A 21,287-nucleotide genomic window follows, 5' to 3' on the forward strand; every position below is an offset into this window, starting at 1 on the left:
TGAAATGGCCACCTTATTGTACTTTCCTTAGATGTTTTTTGACAATCTACTTTCCAAAACATTGTGTCATGTAAATATACTTCTTTTTAAGATCTTTGACTGTTGAGTGAGAACATCACAATGAGACTCAAAATCTTAAAACTGTTGTACTGTAAGGTGCACAATGGACAGCACAGTTATCAGCAAATCCACAGAAAGATGAAAGAAATTTAATGGAGGGAGAGCAGGAAGAAATTGGTTGGCTGTTAATTTTGTATTTCACATCTTTAAATAATTGCATAACTGTTGGAACTTAAAGTTATTTTAGTTCATTCTCTTAGTTTTTTAGATGATTGGCCCAAGGTTTCTTAGCTGCTTCATTGTAGAACTAGGTTTGGAAGTCAAGTCTCCATCTCCTGGTCCATTGGTTTTTCCACTTTACTGTGCTGCCATTTATTTTCATTTTCACCTTTTCACTTTTTTGTATACTTTAAAATAACATTCTGCAATCTTTACTTTCTCTTAACTCTCTTTGGTTTGTGTTTAGTACCTAACCTGGCCTACATGCATGACCCGTACTCTCTTTTACCCCTGGTATGATCTTACGGACTTGAGCTTCTGTTATTGTAGTGTTCCTGTGTATAATTCTGGCTATTCTTTTTGTTGAATATGAAAATTATGTCTATGACATTTGGCATGTAGATGAAAAGCAATCACATGCTTTGGGCCGACACATTCTGTCAGGACACACCTTCGTGCGTTTTGTTCATTCCCACACCCAGATCACAGCACAGACAAGTTATTGTCATCCCGCACCAGAATGGCACACACATTTGTGAGGCTTTTTTATTCTTTTAAAGACTATTCTCTCCTAAATTTCTAACCTTCCCTACCTGCCCATCCATTCTTAAAGAATACACAAGATGACTCCCCCACCCCCCGCCCTTTTTTTTTAACGAGAGGGCAGTGAGGTAGACACTCAACAACTTTAATCCACAAACTCGCCTCTTAACGTGAAAATCTTTGTGTGACAGACTTCTTCCCAAACTCTCACATGCTTGTGTCAATCAGGGACCATACACACACTTCACTGAAATGCTATAAATAGCACCTCTACTTTTGAGGTCCTCTTGATGTTACCTTTCACGCCAGGCCACATTTCTCACATGAATATCTTATCTTTGGAAAAACTTTTATTTGCCTCTTCTGTTTGTCACCTCTTTGGAAAATAACTGTCACTTCAGGATCTATGGGAAGTATTCAAAACATCAAGTCATTCTTTCAGTAAAGAACTATTGACTGTCTGGTTCAGCACACCTGTGATATTGTCAGTCATGAAGCATTTTGAAACACCTGCACCCAACTTAAGTTGAAAGCGAAAGACTTAGATTGGGTGTGTTTGGAAAAGAACTTGCTGTCATCACATGATTAAAAGAGAAAGTGCTTCATAAAAGTTATGTGGCACCATTGTCTATTGCTCCTTATGACAGGTGATTCATGCATGAAGGAATTTTGCCTTGTTTCATCATACAAAGGTAGAATGTACTAATACTCATGAAGACATGCTTTAGGTCTTTTTTCTTATAATTAATGATGAGCTGCTTTATGTGATTCTTTTTTTGTTGTTTTTCAAGTGGCTTGAGAAGTTAGCCAAGGTAACAGGAAATAACCAAAGGTGAACTCAGGTAAATTTTTTCTGTGATGTCAGCAATAGTTAAAATGACTCAGAGTGCTGAGCTTCTGTAGCAGGCTTGAAGTGAAGTATTTCTTTGTCCATTAGAAACAATATAACCAAAATTTTTTTAAATCTAAAAATCAGAACTTTTGTTCTTTTACTTTGGAGAATACAAAAAACTTACAGTCTTTGCCCAAATATATTTTATTTCCCAGTTGTCTAATGTAATGCATAAAAACCTAGTAAGTTAGGATTATAAAAATAAAACAGTGTCCATTCTTGCTTTTTTGTTATTGTTGTATTTTTTTATTTATTTATTTTTGATTGAAGGATAATTGCTTTACAGTGTTGTATTGGTTTCTACCAAACATCAACATGAATCAGTTGTAGGTTTACCCACATCCCCTCTCGCTTGAACATCCCTCACCTCCCTCCCCTTCCCACCCCTCTAGGTTGTTACGGAGCCCTGGTTTGAGCTTCCTGAGTCATATAGCAAATTCTCATTGGCTGTCTATTTTAGTCCTCTGTAGCAGTTGGGCTGTTGTGATCCTGAATTTATATTTCACATTGTACAACTGGAGTGTATGTTAAGGGAAAGGCTTACATTTGATGGGAAATGAGTCAAGGTTCCTAGCATCGCTCTTACCAGCAAGTGCAGTCTTCTTGCTGCTTGCCTTTTTCCATTTCTTCCCTGCTTCCCAGGATTTTATTTACTCTTTGAGCCCCTTCCCAACTTCCATTGAACTTTCGGGTTCCCTTTGATGTTGTAGTTTTCATTAGTCATCAGTCAATTTCTTCACGTCATACTGTCTTCTGACACTGGGGTTACTCAGATACGTAAGATAGCATCCCTGCTTTTAAGAAACTAGTCCAGTTGGAGTGGACTGAAAGTGATATGTGTAGGAATAGAGATATGCAAAGGATATTAGGAATATTATCCATTCTGGAGTGGATAGTAAAGACTGAGCCAGGTCTTAAAAGATGAGCAGAAATTGTTGCAAAGGGAGGACCAGGCCACACATATCACATGACCACTGAAGTAGACTCCTTCACCCAGGGGCAGGCTGCTGAGGGGTAATGTCTACTCTGAAATGCTGATTTAAAATGTCCCTACTCTATTTTGCTGAAAGACTCACTTTATTTTTGTATTTCTCTCCTATAAAAGTACAGAAGATTTTTAGTGAGGTCAGAGGTGTGGGAGAAAGCATTGAGGAACTAAGTGACTAAGATTGATCTTTTGTTTGCTTGGTTAGGACATTAGAAGATAATTTTAACAACTGAGGCTAGAGTGTCACAATACCCCATCTAGGTCATCTAACTTGAAAATTACACTGTTTTATTTTTGACATGCTTTATGAGAAACCACAGAATAGTTTATAAAATTTAAAAAAGATGATGTATTCATGTTTTTTTTCTCCTTAGCTCTGTAGCATATGCTTAGATTATTTATAAAGTGAATTAACTCTTTGTTTGTAATCACTTTTTTCATACATAAAGCAATTAGAAAAAAAGAAACATCCAAGTCTCACAGTATTCATCTGAGACAGATCCTTCAGTTTGAAGTTTGAACTTCAAATTGGCACTTTTGTCAGCATGATGACATTGACTGCCCAGAGAGGTGGCATTTCAGACTCGCCAGTTCATGCCACAGAAACATAAAACCTTCAGACTTCATCAGGATGAGGGTTTAGGAGTAAGAATAATAATAATTTTTCAGTTTTAGTAATTCTTTCTATTTTATAGAGGAAGAACCATTAAAAAAAAAACACAACCTACTACTAAATGATTTTCTAAATCAGACAGTGTGAAGGTACAAAAGAATACTGGAATGAAAACAGATTTTAAATGAGTGAAGAAAGAATTACAAGTAAACTGTGGAAAGCCCATTTGTAGCCTTGCTAAGGTACCGTGAGCCTGCCGTGTGGGAATGGTCACTGGACTGCAGTCTCAGCCTAACACTCTCTGCTCGTCCCTGTTTTCTGTCTCCCGATATAAGAGAAATGATACAGTGCCACACACAATGGTAATACAAGAAGTTCTTCAGACGCAGCCCTCATTAACAAAGATGTACTATATTTAATTTTGGACAGAAGAAACTTATTGAGACTTATTTTAAACTTGGTAATTTTCTTAAATTTATTATTATGCCATCAAATTCTAAACTGAATCAGACTCTTTGCCTTGTGTCATTCTCCCTCCATCTCTGTGGTTTGTCCCAGTACGTGGGTACCATGAACTAATTTTGGTAGTACAAAATCTGTTAATGACTCAATCCGTTGACATATGTCTTTTCTAAAATCAAAGAAATAATTAACTGCTTATTTTCATTATTCTCCATTAGCAAAGATAGGATTACTGGGCCTGTCAGGAGAGGCTTCTGATTTCCTTTATCTAGATCCTGAGACGTTAAATGAATCAACCTGACTTTTTCAAAAGTGGGAACAGATACTTGCAAGTTAACATTTCGTCTTTAGCACTAGAAAACAGAATTTCTTTAACAAAATAATAGCACATGCAGGAGATTAAAAGCAAGTCATCTCTTTGTTAAAGCAAGTCCTATGAGACCTTAATCTGACCATACATAAACAGTGTGATTATTGCCTATATTTTAAATAAAACAATTAGTTCTGAACTATTCTGTAATTCATACCTGACATATATTAATAGGCCCTATTACACCCAACTGGAATTACTGGATCCTTTTATGAAAGCAGATCAAAAACATTTGAGCTATATTTTCAAAGTTGTATTTTGGTTTTGGGGGGAGTTTTCTTGAAATGAACAAGTTTAAGTTTGTAACTTAATACCACACTTTTGTCTTATTAGGAGACATTTAATCAGTTTATTTAAATGGTCTTACAGTCACTTAATACAATGTTCTTTTTATAATAATAGCTGATTTGGGGAGTTAAGTTTAAATTTTGGTTTATTACTTCCTCAGAAATATAAAGGTTATAAGCAGGGCAATGAAAGAATTAACATAGACATGTTTTGAAAATCTTATATAATATGTTAAGAGTCAAAGCTCTGGCAATATTTTGGACAGAAATAATTAACATATATATAAATTTTTGCATGGAAAAAGATATGTGATCTATATTAACTGTGATATGTTCATTAAAACCTATACTACTAAGTGAGTATAGATCCGGAAGAAGTTAATGTAAGTATTTTTAAATGAGTTTGTATTTCTCTGATAAACAGCACTTTCCTTCTGTTTGTGATCCTAGGATAAAAGCTCCGTAAGCTTGTATATGTTCATTTTTACTGCTACATCATGTAGTGTGCTCTTAAGATTGAGATCTCATTCCCCAGGAAGCGTTTCTGTCTAAGATTAATTGCCCTTTTAAAATCAGCGTTTGATGTATTCCTTTGGCTATATCCTGGCTTGGTTTAACCCTCTTTGACCTGACCTCGCTGACTATTACCGCTGAGGCTGAGTCAGAATCCTTCAGCATGATGTATGCATTTCAGATTTCAGCCTGTGGTTTTTCATGTCGATGGATTCAATTAGTTGGCATTTTACTAATGAACATATCAGAGGTTAAAGAATTTGTCAGACAGGACAAAATTGTTCAGAATAGTGGCAGTTAAAAAGCTCATCTTTTTGTTTTTCCTAATGATCAAGTATTTTGCAGAAGTTTTACCTTTCAGCATCACACACATTCCAAGATAGCAAATTGAGGCATTTTCTGCTGAACTATAAAATATATATGTGAAGCCACAGATCTAAACACAGTAGTTACGATCTCTGGCCTTAAATTTCTATTACTCCATATTCATAAGTGTGAACTAAAAAACAAGTTACTAATCTGAAATTTTCTGATTAAAAGCACTTTCCCTTAAAAGATACATCATCCATTTCTCTAGCTTCCTTTAAATTCAGAAGTTTCACATATTTAGTTACACATACTAACAGTAAGAGTGAAACTCATGCATCTTTCTAGAATCTCACATAACCTGTTTTTAAAGACACTTAGGTCATATTCCGTGTTGATGATTGGCTTAAAAGTAATGGCTAAAAACCAGATTTGGATGGGGAAGGCTGTGAGCCATTGCTAATTTGCTTTGCATGCATGCTCAGTTGTGTCTGACTGTGACCCCGTGGACTGTAGCCCACCAGGCTTCTTTGTCTGTGGAATTTTCCAGGCAAGAATACTGGAGTAGGTGGCCATTTCCTTCTCCAGGGGATCTTCCTAACTCAGGGATTGAACCCACAGCTCTTGAATCTCCTGCAGTAGCAGGCAGGTTCTTTCTTTACCACTGCACCACCTGGGAAGCCCGAGCCATTGCTAATAGAAATCTTTAAAAGGCAGATTTATCACCTACTGTTAAGTTCTCTAACAGTGGTATACTTTGACTTGTGTAGCAAAGATTTTCGAAGGTTTTTTGTTTCCCCTCCTTGAATTTTTCATCTTTAAAATAAACTGAGAACCATATCTGAAGTTTATTAAGTAACTTTACCATAGTACAGTAGGGCTCATTTGATTTATCCAGGCTGTGCTTTGCTGAATATACATGTAGAGAGCACTACTAGATTAATCCAGAGTGCTTAGAGTGCTTAAGGAATTTTTTAAATTTCATTTTGTTGTTTGCATAATGATTGAGTCTTTGGGTTTTTGTTGTTGCCGTCTTTTTCTTTTTTTCCTTAACACATTCATAAAATCTGTGCCACACTGCATAATAATGAGACTGAGTAATGCAGAGTATATATTAACATGAGGCCACATTCTCACAGCCCTTTGCATACCAGTCACTTAATTGAATCTGCATTTTTTCTATACCGTTTGGTATATTACTCACTTTATTGAATACCTACTGTGTCCAAGCCCTGTGCTGAGTGCTTTATTTGGATATCCCCTTTGATCCTCTATGCAACCCCAGAGATGAGAATTCTTTATCTACACTGTAGGAGGAGGAAACTGGGACTTGGAAGGTTGAGTGCTTTACCTGAGAATTCAAAACTAGTGTATTATGCTGATTTAAACTCAAAAAGAAATATTTTGCTTTTTAGCCATAAAAGACTCATGTACTAGAACTGGAAGACATGTTACCAGTCCTCTGTTTTAGAACAGTGGTCTACAGACTGACCTATGGAGTTGAGTCTTACAATACTTGAACTTATAAGTAAGATGAGTATAAGAAATGAAATTTTATTGTGATAGTCTCTTTATAGATATATGATCTCTTTAGATTTAACATCTGACTCTTAAAGTGAATTTAATTACTATTCTCTCCAAAGAAAATGCTTGTCTCTGACATTTATTTTGTCCTTTTCCTTAATTCACAAACTCAAAGTATTTATGAATGACTATTCTTATATTTACAACATGAATTAAGAGAGGTGGTTTTTTAAATTGCTATGTGAACATTCTATAGAATAACGACATGTATTCTTCAAAACTGTCAAGGTTAGGAAGTGCAAAGAAAGGCCAAGAGCTGTCTAAGTTAAAGGAGAGTATAGAGACCTGAAAATTAAATGCAATGTATGATTCCTGTACTGGATGCTAGACTGGAGAAAAAATAATTAGGATAGTTAATGACTACTGAAGTGATTACATAATAGTATAGTGTCAGTGTTAATGTTTTAATTTTGATAACTGTGCTATGATTATATAAAATATTTTTATTAGAAAGTATACACTTAAATATTTAAAGGTAAAGGACTCAGTGGTTCTAATTTACTCTCAAATCTTTCAGAAATTAATTATATATACATAAAATGATAAAGCAAATGGGGCAAAATGTAAACAATTGATGACTCTGGGTGAGGAGAAGGTCCTTGTGCTGTTCTTGCAACTTTTCTCTGAGTTAGAAATTATATCCAAATAAAAAGTTACCCCCCAAAAGTGCCCTGTATGAGAGAATTTCATATAGAACGAGTTCACTTGATTACTGTGTCAAACGTTTGCCTACTTTAAAGTATCAGACTAACGTTTTTAAAAATCTGAGTGGGTGAGATGTGGAGTAACATTTTTCTCCTGAGTCATTTACTTTGTAGTGACATATTTTTTATTCCCAAGTATTAAATTCTAGATTCCCATTTTGAAACACAAAGATATATTTACCAAAAACATGATTTACTCTAGTAGCAGTATCATCAAGTGTTTCCTTTCTGTTAGGGGAAAAAGAATCTGCTAATTTTTCACTGCTTCGTTTTGTTAGTTCTGGTATTGCCAAAATGTGTGGTTGTGCTTGTTGTTATTTATGGTAACATGAATCTTCGTGATGGCATATATACATCTTGGCTCACTAGGAAGCATTCTGACTTTTTGTTGTTTTAATAACCAAAGCGGTCTTTTTCAGTCGAGCTCTTATTCTCCATAGCAGTGGTAGCCACTAGACACTATTTTCAAAACATTATTTCTGATATTGTGTTTAACCAGCAGCAAAATGATTCAAGCCCTGAAGATGTTTATTGTCAGGTTCCATGCTAGGCATGAGGCTGCAGTGATACATAAAAGAGAAACTTTACTTCATAGTTCCCAGGGCACTACTGTCCCATTCTAATATTTCTGGTGACAGTTATGTTATCAGAGGAAGTCAGAAAACCAGAAAGATAAATATACACAGGTGAAATGTTTGGACAAATGTAGGCAATGATGAAGTTACGTATGTAAAATCTTAAGCTGTTGTGTTGAAGGGTATGACAATCCTTGACCACTTCCTTAGTTGTCCATGTTTAGTGATACTTTTATGTTCCAGATTAAAAGTGGTCTCAGTTTAAACCAGAGAATCAGTGCTGCCTATTCAGGTTTCTGATAATGTGATTTGTTGGGTTTGTTTTACAGAGTGAATTGTGCTTATGTTCTCCAGCTTCTGCTGTACTGTTCTTAGACTGTGTCCTCTTCTGTAGCTCTGAGTGTTAGCCTTGTCCCTTTCAGACATGCTGGGCGTCATATTGTATTTGCTCGCACATTTACATACTGGTGCAGGCACAGTATTCTGGATATTCAACTCTATTCCATACTATCCAAAGGTGACCCTGCTTAAGGAAGAACTTTATAGATAAAGAACTTTTACTCTTACACCATTGCTCTTTCATTTTTTTGACTCAGTGCTAAGTAGGAGGAAGATTCTGAGAATATTAAGATATTTCAAAGAAATATATAATAAGACTATAAAGAGAACTGCACCGGAAATGTTTTTAAATATTCTAAGAAAGATTTAATACAGTAAAACCTTGGCGATCTAGAACTTACAAAGAATGAATCATTCCAGATAGCTGAGGGTTTATCCGATTTGAGTATCAACATTTTAAAATCTCAAAGTACTAATACCATGCTTTCTATAGTATTCTGTATATAGCTTAATCTTTTGGTTATAAATGATTCACATCATTATGAAAACCAATCATTGTATTAGTAGTGTGATCACAACTGTGTAAGAAGTATGTACAGATGCAGCAGAGATCGGTGGACAAATCAAAACAATGAAAGCATTTTTTTTAGGTTAGTAGTATTATAAGGCGATAGCCTCTTCCAGAGTTGTTTTAAGCTATGACATTTTCTGGAGACATTTATTTGGTAATCTTTGGGGCTGATAGTATGTTTATTAGGACTTTATTTTTGGCATTCTTTTACCAATTCTCTAGTGGTTTTATGTCTTCTCATTGTCAGTCTGTTGACTGTCACCTCCCAGGACTCTAGCAGGAAGTTTAAAATATTTCTTTAAAAGGGTCTCTTGTTTCAGGTGCCAGCCGCACCATTATCACCATATATCATCAGGCCATTTTGCCTAGACATTAGAGCACTAGGGATGTCATTTTGAACAGAGAAACAGGGGGAAAATGGGGTATTTCCCTCTCATACAGTTCCATGAATTCCCTGTTTCCCTTGTCTTTTGTGTCCAGGAAGCTGAGAGATTTAGATGTTGCAGATTGAAGAGATTTAAGAGACAAACCAAGAATTGTGCTAAAAGAGTGATACAGTTTCTTGAAGATTCTGTGTTTTGTTTTATTTTGTTTTTTCCCAAAAAAAAAGAGTTTGTTTTTTTTTTACTTTCTGTGTTTGTAGCAACCAAGCATGCTTCGTTTTCTTTAAAGATTGTCAGTGTATTATACCAAAATCATAAAAGACACAAAGCTAATCTTTAATTTTTAACAAAATTTAAACTTAGGAAAAAAGTGTGAATTGCGGCAACCTTTTAATTAATGAATGGACATCAACAAAAATCAATCAGATTTCATGATTCTGAAACAGAAATCCCTGAGTCAGACTCCTAGTTACTTCTCGTTAAAGTTTTAACTCTTCTTCTGCTAATGTCTCTCAAATTTTCTCATGCATATTTGAACAGCTTTACTGAAAATTAACTTACAGCTCCCAACTATTTCATTAAACATCTTCTTAAACACTGATCTTAAAAAAAAAAAACAAAAAAAACCTGATATTATTTTTGATGACTTCTAGACACATTTCTGTTTTGTATGTTTTAAATATGTATTGACCTACTTCATACACCTGCCATTTTTAATAGTACAGTTTTTTATGTATAACTAAAATAAATTTTGTTCAGTGGGTATAATGGGCTGTTTTCTCCACTATGGTTTCATTAACGTCAATCTTAGGTAAGCACAGTAATTAAGAAAGAATGAATACTTTCACATATAGCAACAGAATTTTTATCAGAATTCATTGTAACCCTCAGGTTTCTGTTTTGGGTGATACATATTGCAACATTTGAACTTTCTCCATGTCCACATTTCCTGCGCAGGAAACAGACCAGGTTTAACCTGTTAAAGCAGTAAAATCCATTTGATTCACTGAGGATTCTCAAAGGCAGCAGATTATTTTTTCTTCAGCTGTTTTGACTCATCGATTATTGTTGGATTTCTTTCTTGGAATAGATGGGGAAAAAAAGAACCAAGTAATGATTCATGGAATTGAACCAATGTTGGAAACACCTTTGCAGTGGCTGAGTGAACATCTGAGCTACCCGGATAATTTTCTTCATATTAGCATCATCCCGCAACCAACAGATTGAAGGATCAACCATTTTCCTGAATGGAATCCCTCTTAAATAGGATTTACCAGAGCATGTCACCCTTCTGCTTCAATCAGGTTTGGTGGAGGCACCCTGACCAGAAACACTGCTGCAAGCCAAACAGGAAAAAGATTCCATGTCAGATAAGGGCACTAGGGCTGGTCTTACTTTGCATCACCACTGCTTTCCTCCACTGCCGTCATTAAACCTCAGCTGCGACATGAAAGACTTTACAGGACCACTGCAAGTCTTCTGTTTTCTTGTAAAATATAATGAAGCCGAAACCTTCGGCCTAAGAAGAAAATGGAAATATGTGCCACTCAATTTGTATTTCTGATTAACAAATAAACAAGGGTATTTCCTAAGGTGACCATGGTTGAACTTTAGCTCGAGGGAGTGGAAACATTGGTTTAATTTTCAAGAGAATTAGACTTAAGAAAGTAAAAGAGAAATTCTGTTATCAATAACTTTCAGTAATTTTTTGTAAAAGATCAAATTACAGTAAACCCATCTTTCCTTAATGAAAATTTCCTATGTTTACAGTCTGTCTACTGGTATGCAATCTTGTAACTTTGATAATGAACAATGAGAGATTTTTAAATAAAGCCTCAAAATATGTTTTGTCATTTAATAACATATAATTTTGTCACTTTTCCAGTCCTTTCTCACTCACCTACAGTAGATCACTGTTTTTATTCTGTGTGTCACCCTTCAGACTGGTCATGATTGGCATGAAATGGATGTCGGGCATAGGATAACTTGTCTCAGGAGCTGTCAGAATTTTTTGCTGCCAATTTTTAAATCTGTGTTCTTTACACTAAAAGTACTGAAATAATGTTACCGTTTATCATTGCTGTTTTATCACTGTAAATCTGTCAAATTATAGTATCTTAAGCATCTGTATAATTTTGCATTTTTTTGGGAAAACCCATTCCTTTTCAAGTTAGTGTTTTTCATTGACCTCTCAGGTCTAATATTTCACTGTGGTCCCTGGTAGCCTGTCTTTGAAGTATAAAGATTACCAATCTCCAGACTGCAGTAGCTTTTCCTTAATGTTACCAAAAATATTCAGAGGTTACTGGAGTTGTTATTCAAATAAGGAAATTTTTGCTGCACTTTATTACCGTGCTGCTGGATTTCTACCAGCTGAACATAACTTGTGCATTACACTTTGTTTCTTGTGAGCTAACTTGCCGTTCATATTGAATGTCAACCCATCTAAGTATTCTAAAAGACAGTATCATACAATAATGGTTTTAGATTCCAAAATAAAAATGAATGTTTTTCTCATAAAAAAAGTTATACAAATGTTGAAGTGAGATCCTACTAGTGCTCACTGCTTCCTTTCTCCTTTTGTGATATTTTTTCACTAATCAGTAGCAGACTTATTCACAGGATGAGACAAAGTTAGTCAAAGATCAAATATTCTGGAATGGAAAGTATAGGTCTCAATCAAAAAGAAAAACATAGGGTAGCATTGTGATCAGAGAGAAACAGAAGTGAGTAGCAAATAATTGGCTAATGTCAATAAAATGAAAAGTGCCATTTTAGTAAGGCAGAAAAAATAGTAATATTTGAGTTACTTAAGGATTAAAAAAAAAAACCCACTGACTTGTATTTTTTCAAAAGAAGTTGGTCTGAATATGATTATTCACATTAAAAGTGTTTATTCATCTATTCAGTTTGGGGATTTTCCCCCTTGATGTTTTGACAGACTGATGTGGGCTTCAGTGAGCAAAAGGATCAAAATGCCAGGAGTGCTAAGCTGTGAAGAAGATCAAGTGTGGTAAGAGCAAGCAGTAAGCCATAGTAGTTTTCCACAGACAAGACCCGTGTAAGGTCTCTGCAGGAGGTTCAAGTGAGCTACTGATCTTTACTTCCAGATCTGAAAGTAAATTTTACCAAGCCTTTTCTCATTTTTTCACTTACTTGCTCACCATTACACCAGCATCATAACTGTATCACTCTACTCAAGTCCCAGGCAAGTCAAGCCTCCATGATACCCAGGCAAAGAATAAAAACAGAAATTAGTTCTGGGCTTAAATATCTATTTTTGTTTCTTTTTATTTGAATATTTAAATTTTATGGTTTATTAAAAAATTAAATTAATTTTGTGTCTGTCTTTATTTCTAGAAGTTGGAAATGGAATTTACATAAATCAAATTACCTGTTGAGGAAATCATTAAAGTTTCCTTTTTCTTGTTCCTGTTATAAAAGTTTCTCAAAGAAATAAAAGATAGGAGGGATAAAGAACATATGATCGAAAACTACAGAGGGCCACAGATCTCAATATACTTGTTTAACTCATCCTTGGTAGTGAGCATCCTAAGAAAATGAAAATATGTTCTTAAGTCACTATCCTTGTTTAACTAGGAAGGACTAAATTCAGCCTAAAAAAATGATTTCATCCTTCATAATGTTGCTTTTCACTGGGATGATCCAAGTTCATGGATAGAGTAGATTGATAAGGACTTTTATATATCTGGAGACCCAAAATAGCCTGCTTATAGTTAAAACTGACCTACCAGTGTTTATAGAATGGTGATGTTTAGAACATAATTCCAGTCAGTCTGATGTAAACCCAGGAGTGAACTATTCCTGTTATGTTTATCTCCCCATTCACTGGAAACTAGATGGAAATTGATGGTTTGCTAAGAAAACAATATACAAGATTTGATATTGAGTGACATTAACTTTTAATGGTTATCTTTCTAGGATTCCTTTATATATTGTAGGCTATATAAGGTATAACATAACATTTTGTTTTCTTTCAATTTTCAGAAATGTGGTTTACATGGGTCATACCAAAGAGTGATGTTCTCATGTTTTACTTCTCATACTGTTGATATTTAGGTCTAAGGTAAGTTGACTTTCCTTTTAGATGTGCCAACACAGTTGAAATAGAAGTATAGCACTTTGGGGTTTGATAGGAAAAAAATCAAGTATGACAATATTTATAGTCCATTCAATGCACAGTCAGTCACTGGAGTGAAATCAGTCAAAATACTTACCTATCTCTTCAGTTCCATCATCCACCTAAGTGTTTTTTTTAAATATAATTGTCTCTTGGTCTGAAAGTATTAAAAATTACCTGCATGGCTGTTGGAGAGAAGGAGGTTATGCTACTTTTCCAGTAATTTTGGATGAAATGATACTTTTGTAATAAAAAATCATTTACCAGATAGATTTATTTGATGAAAGAATCCTTTACATTCTCTTGTGTGAATTACAGATTTGATTCTCCACACTCATTATGGCAAATGTAATACTACTATGGAATCTGGTAGTCGCAATATAGGAAGCATAGAGTGAAAAAGCACTCTGTTTTTAGATCCTTGAGGTGGTTCATTAAGTATTAAACATTTTAAATACTTAACTATTCTTGTTTACTGACAGTATCTTGGAATGATCACCAATGAGATAAAGACAAATTTGAAGATTTTAAAATGTCAGCATGTTTTTGACATACCAGTTGATTCTTCTGAAAGTGATGAATTTGGCTTTCCCTCTATAGCTTCTCCACCTCCACATCAGGAGAGTAAATAAAGTACAACCGGGCTTTTTCCTCTTTGTTTTCCATGATTGTTAGTGGAGTGTCTTGCACATAGTTAGTGCTTTGCAGCTATGTATAAAAAAGAAAAAAAAATTAACAGGATTATTTAATGATACTTTAAAATTGGTGTTATATTTTCCTGTTAAAAATACCAGCTGTAAAAATAGAAAGGACCTTGTTGTTTAGAAATCAGTATACAAAGTGCAGTGGGTGCAGGTTTGCAGTACTGGTGAAGACTTGCTTACTCAAATTGGCTACTTTCAGTAGGAACCACTGTGGATCAGATCCTTGCGTCAGTCCACATTCATTTTAGTCGTTGTGTAGACCACAGCACAGATCTTCTGTTTCAACATCACTCTAATTTAAGCAGCCCCTAAAGTTGGAGCTATTCTCAATCAAGCATCTGGAGGTATTTATTAATTCTGGCCTTTTCATAAATGAGTGGTTTGTGTCTTGCTTTTGCCTGTAGACCTTACTTCTGAAAATGTAATACATTTTTAGCAAGGGAAATGTGTTAGATCTGTGAGCAGGGTTCATCACACTGAGCTAGACTCTTAGAACCATGTTTATGGAAAAGCTTTAAGAGAAATATTTGGTGTTCAAGTAGAAGAGGTGTCTTCTTCATGTATTAGAAAATACTGATACACTTTCCCTTCATAACGTCTACTGTGGTTTACAGTCAATATTTGTATAGTGTTTGTTTCTCACACTGAGCATAGACTCCGTAAGAGCAGAGAGTGGATCTGTTTGGCTCAGGATTGTATTCTAGGACCTACTACTGTGCCTGGAACTTAGTGGATTGTACTACATACTTGTTGAATAAAAGTTTGGAAAAGGCTGTGTAGTATACCTCCCCTTTAGAGCCCAAAGCATATTGATACATTAAGCTTTGAGAAGTTCTAAAGTTAAGAGACCTATTTGATCCAGCATTTCCGAAATTTTCTTGAGTATAGCCATTTTCCCCCTAGTTTTGTTGTTGTTTAGTAGCTAAGTCATGTTCGATTCTTTGCAACCCCATGGACTGTAGCCTGCCAGGCTTCTCTGTCCATGGGATTTCCTAGGCCAGAAGAGTGGAGTGGGTTGTCATTTCCTACTCCAGGGAATGCTCCCAACCGAGGGATTGAACCGTATCTCCTGCATTAGCAAGCAGATTCTTTGCTGCTGAGCCACCAGGGAAGCCCTTCCCCCTAGTACCACATTACATTGAACTCTAGTTTGGGAAATGCTACATTAAATTGTTAGATACTAATAACCTAGAATTTAGAGCATAAGGCTTATCCCTGCTCTTCTGACACCCTGTTTGAAAGTAGCTCTTAGCTTCTGACTCCAAACAAAATATCTTGAGCCTGTTCATTCCATCCTCTAACTGTGTTCCATTTCTGTCAGCTTCCTCCTTGAAATTCATTCACCAAGTGTGTAATGTGTGATATATGCCAAGCCATGTGCAAGAAATACAATAGGTTAGAATTTGTCACGGTAATACCGGGCAGACAGTCTGGGTGCTCAACAGTGCCATAATTTGACAGCACATTCAGAGTAGATTTAGTGAAAGGGCTGGGAACCATAAGCTCTCTTTACAAGATTTCCATCCAAATATAAAAACTAGGCAAATGGTAAATGCTTAGGTATGAGAGTAAGCAGGAATCAGGGGTGAATAATTGCTCTCTGGGAGCCTGGCGGGCTACAGTTCATGGGGTCGCAAAGAGTCGGATATGACTGAGCAGCTAAGCACACACACACACACACACACACTGTCAGCTTATCCTGATGTCTCTGATGTACCATAATGATGCAGACATTCAAGTGTGACAGAGAAAGTTACTGATGATGCTGATACTGTGAAGGTATCAATTGGAGCCAACTTTAGATGAGGTCTAGCCAGGTGGGGGCGGGGGGGTGGGGAGGAATATATTTAAGCTAATCAGGTAAACATTAAGTCCCTTTTGGATAGTACCATGCATGAAACATTCAAGTAAAAAAGTAGAAATGCCAGATAGGTTGTGATTTTTGTGTTGTTCAGTCGCCCAGTCATGTCCAACTCTTTGTGACCCCATGGACTGCAGCATGCCAGGCCTCTCTGTCCCTCACCATCTCCCGAAGTTTGCCCAAGTTCATGTCCATTGCATCGGTGATGCCATTCAGCCATTTCATCCTCTGATGCCCTCTTTTCCTTCTATAGTTGGCTATAGATCAACTCAGATGCCTGACAGACCTCTTCATTTTCTAGGCAGAACAAAGCCCATACATTAGTCTTAAAGCATTTAGGATATCTTAGTAAAGACAACTCTGACTGCTAACTGTGTGCATATTCTTCCAGATTTTATAGAATCCTACATGATTCATTTATTCAAACATTTATTGAGCAAGTAGGATAGTGGGTGTTTTGAGGGGAGGAAGATGTGGTCTCTGACCTTAAGGAAGCTCTGTAAGAGGAGAGAAGACAAGAGTAACTATAACATGACAGTTGGATATTGCAATGAGAAAAGTACAAATAAACCACTATGGAGAAATGGAGCTGAGAAAATGATTTACTTTGAGTGAACTAGATGGTATCTTGCTTGACCTCGCAGAAGCATTTGACAGTTGATCACACCTTCATTCTTGAAACACTGTCTTCACTGGACACCACACCCTCCTGGTTTCCCTCCTCCCTCAGCCCCTTTCTTGGTTTTCTTTCATGATTCTTTTCTTCACTCCTAAATGTCTCATTGCTCCAGGGCTCAGGCTCTGATGTCCTCTCCTCTGGCTGCACTCAGTGTGAGCTCATCTATGGCTTTTAACTTCATGTGTTTTTCTCCGGTCTTAACTTTTCCTGAGTACCAGACTTACACCCAACCACCTACTTGTCATCTGTCTTAGATGTCTAATAGTTCAAAGTTTATTCAAAGTAGAACTCTTGATTTTCTGCTCATACCTGTACCTCTCTCACTCTTTCCCATCTTAGTAAATGCTACCCAGCCCCAAAGCCTAGTATCTTGTACTCCTAACCTAGTAATCTTTAATTCCTTTCTTCACATCCCTAAGTCTATCAACAAGTCATAATGATTCTACCTTAAATTATGCCCAGAATATATATATGTATGTATGTATGTATGTATGTATATATATGTATGTATATATGTACGTATGTATATTTTACCACTTCCATTGTTTCTACCTAGGTCTAAGCAACCTAAGCAACTACAGAAGGAAATGGCAACCCACTCCAGTATTCTTGCCTGGAGAATCCCAGGGACGGCGGAGCCTGGTGGCTGCTGTCTATGGGGTCGCACAGAGTCAGACACGACTGAAGCGACTTAGCAGTAGCAGGTCTAAGCAACCATTGTCTCACTGGACTACGTAACTGTAGCCTCTCCTCTGGTCTCTCCTTAAAGCACGGGACATCATGGTAGTCCTTTGATCAAAACATTCCAGTGTCTTTCTAGCCCATCAAAATAGGTCTAAATTTACCAAGTTCTGCTTAATCTGGTCCCTGCTTCTGGCCTCATCACTCTCTGCCTCCACTACTTTATTATTTCTACACTGATCTTCTTCCCCACCATTTCCTTTAAATATGCCAAGATCATTCTCCCTCTGGGGACTCCCTGCTGTACATGGCTATATAGCTAACACTTGTTGAGTATTTATTACAGTGTCCCAGGCCCTATTCTGAGTGCTTTTCAAGTGTTAACTCATTTCATTTTAGAGCTATATGAGATAGTTACTGATACTATCCCCACAGGGAAACTGTGGCACAGGACAATTAAGTTTCTCTACTAGCATCATGAGGTGGGTGGTCGAGCCAGGATTTAAACCCGGCAGAATGGGCCAAGTCCAGACTCTCACTCATTTCCTGCAGGTGCCTTGGCTTACTTTTGGTTGCACAACAGAATGTAAGTTCCATGAGGGCAGGGACATTCTTCTGTTCATCCTCATACCTCTAACAGGTCATACCTCTATAACCTGTATTTGATCTATTGCATGCAGGCCTAGGGAAAAATTCCATGCCCTGACTTCTGGCCTTTCTCTGGCTAGGCCATCTCAACCACGCCTCCCTTCAGAGTTTGGTCATCTTAGTGCCCATATTTCTATAGCTCCTTTTGTCATGGTTTTGAAATTAAGTATCATGTAATACAAAATGTTAGCTTATCCTGGTGTCTCTGATGTACCATAATGATACTAACATATGAGTGTAACAGAGAAAGTTACCAGTGATACTGGTAACATGTGAAAGTATCAACTGGAACCAACTTTATGTCAGAGCCGTACCTTTGACACATGGCAGGGCCTTATTAAATATTTATTGAATGTATAAGTTTCTGCAGCTTCTGAGTAAGTTAGGAAAAGCCTCATTGAAGAAGGCTTTTGAGCTGGAGCTTGAAGAAAGGGAAATTCTATCTTCAAGCAATTGGGGAATGAAGGAAGGGACGGGAAGTGAGTCACAGCCAGATAGAGCCATATGAATAAAAGCCCAGGGCTTAATCACTTGCAGGGGAGAAGGAAAGATGAGACAGAAAAGATCTGTTCTGGCAAGATTATAGAGAGCTCCGAGCACCTGGCTGAGGAGATGAGATTTTATTTGGTGTGCACTAAGAACCACTAAATATCATTAGCAGTTAGATCGTATGTGTAAAGCAACCTTTTGAGATGACAACTCAGGTCAGCCATCTTGTAGGGGTTTCGTACAGTCTTAGTCTAGGAGACCAGTGAGAGAAAGACTGCAATGATTGAGTTACTCACAGCTCTTTGACTATCACAGTAACCTCAGAAATAAAGTTCTGCATCCACTCCAGCCTTTGCAATTCCTTTCTCCATCTGGCAGCCAGAAAGATCATTTAAAGCTCAGGTCCTGTGATACTGTGATTTATAATAAGAACTATCTACTTGGTCTTTGTCCCTTTTCCAGCCCAGAGCTCCTAAAACTGAGAATTTCCTAGTGATGAGCACCATCAAGATGTCTTTCTTCATGTTATGGTTGACATTTGAACCACATCTAAGGATGGGGGTTAGTTGCCGGGAGAACCAGTCATGTGATTAGAGATTTGAAACTCTCAATCTTACCTGGCTGACCTCCAGGGAGGGGAAGAGAGGCTGGAGATTGAATCAGTCACCGTTGGTCAGTGACTTAATCAATTATGTGTTAATGAAGGCTTCGTAAAAAAAACAAAAGCTTCTGAGAGCTTCCTGGCGGGTGAATTCATGGACATTTGGGGAGAATGGCACCCCTTCCCACATACCTTGCCCCATTATCTCTCTTATTTGACTGTTCCTTAATTATATCGTTTTATAATAAACTGGTAATGTAGAAAACAAAATGTTACTCTTTTGAATTTTGTGAGCTGTTGCAGTGAATCAAAAGAAGAGGGAGCCATGAGACCCCTTGATGTACTGCTGGGTGGCCAGAAACCAGTCAGCAACCTGGGCTTGGAGTTGGTGTCTGAAGTGTGGCAGCGGGGAGGGAAGCAGTCTTGTGGAACTAAACCCTGAAGCTGTGGGAGATGATGCCGCCTCTGGGCAGATGCTGTCAGAATTGAGTTGAATTGTAGGACACTCTGCTGGTATCCAGAAAAGTGCTTATTGGTGTTGTGGGGACACCCCCTTCCCCTGACATTGACATTGGTACAGAAGCATTTTAGGTCCATTTTCTCCTCTGAGATCTTGAAATGACTTCCTGTTATCTTTAGGAGACAAAATCCTAATCATATACAGGCTTTTCAAGATTTTTTTCCCTAATGCTCTTCCTTTTCTTCATGATCCAACTGTGCTGCACCTCTTTCAGGTTCTCAAAAGCATAAAGCTCTCTATCGCTATAAACACTTACTGCAACTATCCCTTCTCCCTGGGATGTCCTCTCCCACCATCCTCTTTGCTAATTCCTACTCATCCTTTCTCTCAGTTCCTCAGGACTTTCCTCTCCTAACTCTCCAGTCACTTCCTGGTAGGGTTGCTAGATGTAGTGGATTAAAATATAAGATGTCCAGTTAAAGCTGAATATCAGGTAAATAAGAAATAATTTTTTAGTATAAGTATATCCCATACTAAAAAATTTTTTTTGTTTCGCTGAAATTCAACTTTAACTGGATATCTTACATTTTAACTGGAAATTCTACTTCCCAGCTAGATTTGGTTATTCCTTCCCAGCTAGATTTGGTTATTCCTCCCCCTGAATAATCACTTTGCAACTTTGCACACTTCCTCAGTGTTTATCGCACTTGTATTCATGGCCCTACATCTGTATTACCTGACAGGCCATAAGTGCCATGAGGGCAGGGATGGGTCTTTTTGGTTCACTAGCATAGTGTAACAGCATATCAGAGGCTATGTACATATACATAAATATTAAATGAGTGAAAACCATAGAAGGCTGTTGGAGTTCTGAGGAGAGACCAGAGCTGAGGATAGTGTCTGGGAAGTTTTCTGCATAGGGTGACCTTTGAAGCAGGAGCAGGTAGAGGGAAGGAAGAATACAGCAATGGTATATAGAGTGGAAGGAGAAGAGAAGCCCCTGGGCTGAGCTGAGGGAAATGCCTCAGGAGCATGGGTGGCAAAAAGAGGAAGAAGGGCAGATGCCAGAGGTGGTAGTGCTGGAGAAAGAATTCATAAATTGCAGAGAGATCTAGAGGAGTAACAGGGACCAGGCCTTCAGATTTGGCAGTTAAATACTTGACACCTCCAAGAGAGCTAATTTGGGTCTGATAGCTGTCAGATTGCTTGCAGACTACTCTTGAGAACTTCAGTGATGGGAAGAAAAAAAAGATTGTAGCTGAGCTGTTAGCATGGTGGAGAGAAAATGTGTGTGTGTGTGTGTGTGTTATGTCTAAGGGAGACTTAAGTGTGTTCATTGGTGAAAGGGGAGAAATTAGCGGAGAAAGTGTCGTCATCCTGGGGAAGGAGTGGCAGATGGTCTTGGAGCAGGTGGAGGGGATGGACTCAGAAAAGAGAAAGGATGTTTCACAGGTAGGAGGAGAAGGGTAGGAATAGTGATTATTAATTACAGTAATTTCTGATAAGTCTTACTGTCTGGTCTCAAAAAAACAGTCACATTGTCCTTATTACTAAGGATTATATCCAGTATTCACTAAAGAGTACAACCTGAATTGAACATAATTAAGGTTTCTT

The 21,287-nt window shown here is 37.2% G+C and overlaps 1 protein-coding gene across 45 annotated transcripts in view; it reads left to right on the plus strand.

Annotated features, from left to right (window-relative positions):
• Positions 1-21,287, plus strand: part of ATG5 (autophagy related 5) — a 183,036-nt gene that overhangs the window by 107,839 nt on the left and 53,910 nt on the right. For 14 of the 45 annotated variants that reach the window (XR_014064494.1, XR_014064493.1, XR_014064491.1 and 11 more), the window contains exon 8: positions 13,418-13,496. The exons of 4 other annotated variants lie outside the window; for them this stretch is intronic. Coding sequence is in view for 29 of the 41 variants with exons in the window: in XM_081526916.1 (XP_081383042.1) it covers positions 13,418-13,482 (65 nt within the window). In the remaining 12 variants the exon portion in view is untranslated. Of the gene's footprint in view, positions 1-10,300; positions 12,746-13,417; positions 13,497-14,032; positions 14,202-19,074; positions 19,484-21,287 lie in introns of those variants that run through there. 27 more of the 45 variants (XM_081526902.1, XM_081526899.1, XM_081526938.1 and 24 more) reach the window with 7 other exon arrangements.

Source organism: Giraffa tippelskirchi, chromosome 9, assembly GCF_054371585.1.
Source record: "Giraffa tippelskirchi isolate mGirTip1 chromosome 9, T2T-mGirTip1v1.2.pri, whole genome shotgun sequence".
Classification (NCBI taxonomy): domain Eukaryota; kingdom Metazoa; phylum Chordata; class Mammalia; order Artiodactyla; family Giraffidae; genus Giraffa; species Giraffa tippelskirchi.